This window comes from Bidens hawaiensis, unplaced genomic scaffold (assembly GCF_021521415.1).
Source record: "Bidens hawaiensis isolate Kalapana, Puna unplaced genomic scaffold, B.hawaiensis_p1.1 tig00015613_1, whole genome shotgun sequence".
Classification (NCBI taxonomy): domain Eukaryota; kingdom Viridiplantae; phylum Streptophyta; class Magnoliopsida; order Asterales; family Asteraceae; genus Bidens; species Bidens hawaiensis.
The window spans coordinates 351,941-355,970 of NW_027492397.1; the positions used below are offsets into that span (position 1 = coordinate 351,941).

A 4,030-nucleotide genomic window follows, 5' to 3' on the forward strand; every position below is an offset into this window, starting at 1 on the left:
ATCATTAAAGATTTGGAAATAAAAAATCAAAGTGGCACAAAAACGGGCACCGTACCCGTACTCATACGATACCGAAATTTTTTGTACAAGTATTGGTACATGATTATATTGATTTTTGGTATAGGCACAAACGGATACAAATACGGGTAGGATACATATACTATCCCAAGTCATCCCTATTTACCATCACCACTTTAGTGAGGTGATCATGAGTTTTACCTTATGTTCATCTAAAAGCTTAATCTGTACGACGTTACGAGTTCACATCCTACTCATAGGTCGTATTCATCTATTTAAACATGAATGAATCACCACTAAAAAAACTTTCCACAGGTTTAGGTAGTCTATATATCATATAAATGAAACTCATAAACCTTAACTATAATGAAATTGTTTTGACACAATAATTGTCAAGAATCTTGGAAGAAAGGGGTCACCCACCATAGGACTTTTCTCCTTTCTTCTTTCTCTCCTTGTTTCAAGTATCTCATATCTATCTTTCTGAAATAACCAGTCTCTTCACCACTTGAGACTTCACTTCTTCTTCGGTCCTCATCCTGACACATTCATTATCATTATTACCCATTAACCCATCTTCCAAAATCCAACCCCAATTGAGTATGACTACTTTCATGGGTTTTGTCTTTATCTCCATTCTAAATTTTCAAATTGTCACCATTTATGCAAGACCCACCAACAGCTTCACCTTACCTCTTCATCTATCATCTTCTTCTTATTCACCTGCTCCTGCACCTTCAATGGCTGATTCCTCTGCTTGTATGTTTAATTAATTACTAGGGTTTAATTAGCATTATTATTATGAAAATTGAATCTTTAGGAATGATTATTTTGATGAATTTGATCAGGGATTCAAGATAAATCAACCCACCAATCACATTCAAACAAAAAGCTTATTATAGCCCTCATTTCAGCCTCTACTTTAACAGGACTCATATTATTGCCCTTAATGTGTTTGATGATATGCCGCAGACACAAATTTTTCAGATCCGCCAAAACCAGGGCCTATAGATTAGGTAATATTAATTTCCCATAACACAAAACATTGAATTTTATTTTATTTATTTTTTCACAAGTTTTTATATTTTTGTGTTGTAGATCAGTTAAGAGGGCTTCCTTTAAGTTCATTTATCAGTAGAACTAATAGCACTTTCAAACCGAACACGCAAAAGCCGTCGGTGACAATTATGGATTACAACTTGTTACTAACTGCAACAAATAATTTTCAAGAAAGTGAGATATTAGGGTCGGGTGGATTCGGGTGCGTGTATAAAGCTCGGCTCGATGACGATTCGTTTGCTGCAGTCAAGAAACTGGATAATCAAAGCCGAGACGCCCTTAAAGAGTTCCAGGTTACTTTAATCAAATTCCTGTTAATTTTAACTGTTTCTTAATCTTCAAGACTCGATTTTTGACAACTTGTGATTCGGGCTTTGCAGACGGAGGTTGATATATTGAGTAAAGTTCAACATCCGAACATAATCACCTTGTTGGGATATTGTGTTCATGATGAAACCAAGCTGCTTGTTTATGAATTGATGCAAAACGGTTCCTTAGACACTCAGTTACACGGTAACATGCAACTTTTTACTGATTTGCGATAAAGTTTGTGTCTTTTGTATATAAAGATTATAAATTTAATGCAAATTGATGTTTATAGGGCCTTCTTGTGGATCCAATTTAACGTGGTATGGCAGGATGAAAATTGCTTTAGATACAGCAAGGTGGTACCTTCTGTAAAGCTTTAAATATTCTGTACATTAAATAAGGTCTTAGTATTATTATTTTTATTCTTTTCGACTTATTTTTGTGATTTAATAGAGGGTTGGAATATTTACACGAGCATTGCAAACCTTCTGTGATTCATAGAGATTTGAAATCATCTAATATCCTTCTAGATTCTAGATTCAATGCCAAGGTAACACATTTTTATATCTTTTCATAATTTTAGACTTGTTATTAACGTTTTTTTTTCCTTAAAGCTTTCGGATTTCGGTCTTGCGGTTATGGATGGTGCGAATAAGAACATAAAGCTTTCTGGGACGTTGGGTTATGTAGCTCCCGAGTATCTTTTAGATGGTATGTCCCACATTTCTTGAATATTAATTTGAAATAGAGAACTACAATTACCAGATAAATATCTGCGCATATATATTAGGTAGGTTTGAAATTTAATAAAAAAAAATAGTGTCCTATAAAATTTCACTCATAGCAAAAGCTACTAGTAAAATTTTAAAAGAAACAAGATTTGTCTTTTACCAGGTTTAAAATTTGAAATCAAGAAAAAGATTTGTCTTTTACTAGGTTTTTAATTTAAAACTAAAAACAAGAATTGTCTTTTATTTCGTGGGTCCTATTTATACACAACCAAAGTTAGCAAAAGTTGAATCATACTTTAAAGTATGAATACGGGTGTAAACGAACCGAACCACTAGTGAGCTACTTGAGATCGGCTCACTAAGAGCTCGAATCAATCGAGCTAAATCGAACTCGAGCCTAAAAATAAGCTTGTTTAAATAAATGAACCTAAGGCCGAGCTCGAGCTTCACTTATCGAGCTTACTCGTGAGCCTAAACGAGCCTTGTACGTATATAATTCTTATTTAGTGTATTAAATATATATTTATATGATAATTATTGTTATGTACAAATTTTGATAAAAATAACTAAATAGTTAATAACTTAAATATATAAAAAAATTTATAAATGTACAATATAAAGTAATTAATAATAAACAAGCCAAACTCGAGTTTCAGAAATAGAGCTTGAAATGAGCCAAGCTCGAGCTCTAGTACGTTAAGCGAGCCACGCTCGAGCCTAGTCTAGACTGGGCTCGGCTAGTTTACACCCCTAGCTATTATTTTTATATGTAATATAGCATATGAATGATGATATAATTATTCCTTTTATTTGTTAAATTCTAAAACTATTGTTTTTGTTACAAGGGAAACTAACCGATAAAAGTGATGTATATGCGTTTGGAGTTGTACTCTTAGAGCTTTTACTAAGGAGACGACCCGTTGAAAAGCAAGCCCCATCAGAGTGTCAATCTCTCGTCACTTGGGTTAGTTTTTGCTCGGTTTTCAGATCTAAAATGCAATATTTTACAAAATTTTGAACCTGATATAAATCGGTTTCATAAACTTTTGCAGGCTATGCCTCAACTAACAGACAGATCAAAGATTCCAAGTATCATAGATCCCGTGATTCGGGACACAATGGATCTTAAACACTTGTATCAAGTAAGTTATAACTCGTTTGTTGAATGATTTATGGTTAATACTCATAATAATTAATAAACCGATATTTGGCGTGTAGGTGGCGGCTGTGGCGGTGTTGTGTGTTCAACCAGAACCAAGTTACCGCCCGTTGATAACAGATGTTTTGCATTCTCTTGTTCCACTTGTACCGGTTGAACTCGGTGGGACCCTCAGAGTTGGTGAAAATAGGGTTGCTGCAGCATGTGATTCATGAGTTCAGTTTTTGATTTAGATGGTTGTAATCGTGTAATTATATTGATTAAATCCATTTTGTTAGATTTAAAGTTTAAACACATGAATCCTAGTTGATATAGAGTGTAACAAGATAAAAACATGTTTTGGTGCTTTTTAAATATAATCTAGAGTATAGAATTAATAGAATATTTCTGAAATTGAGAGACCTTAAACCTATATAACTTAACTATATATAATATTTAATTTATTTAATATACCACTTCAAGCTTCTCTTTAACTCTATTATTATCTTACTTATAAACACTTATTTTATTAATTTTTCTTTTTCTTATACACTCTATAGTATTATTTCTTACATTTACGAGGCTAACCAGTAGACCGTATATATTCATCATTTTTTGATTCAATTGATTCAAATATCCGGTCCATCTTAATTGCAAAGGTAAATCTCCTTTAAATAATAGTGAGAGGTAGGAGGTTCAAACTTCACTATCACCAATTTATATGAGAGATATGAGGGATGACCCTGGCTTGCCAGAGTTCGAGTCCTGATCTCAC

The 4,030-nt window shown here is 33.3% G+C and overlaps 1 protein-coding gene across 1 annotated transcript; it reads left to right on the plus strand.

The window, feature by feature from the left end:
• The first annotated feature begins 450 nt into the window (after nt 1-450).
• Nucleotides 451-3,651, plus strand: LOC143549510 (putative receptor-like protein kinase At1g80640). Its single transcript, XM_077040409.1, has 10 exons — nt 451-777; nt 867-1,034; nt 1,117-1,370; nt 1,458-1,590; nt 1,679-1,742; nt 1,840-1,936; nt 2,001-2,097; nt 2,963-3,081; nt 3,170-3,259; nt 3,336-3,651. The coding sequence occupies exons 1-10, from the start codon at nt 621-623 to the stop codon at nt 3,489-3,491; spliced, it is 1,335 nt and encodes a 444-aa protein (XP_076896524.1). The 5' UTR covers nt 451-620; the 3' UTR covers nt 3,492-3,651.
• The last annotated feature ends 379 nt before the right edge of the window (nt 3,652-4,030 follow it).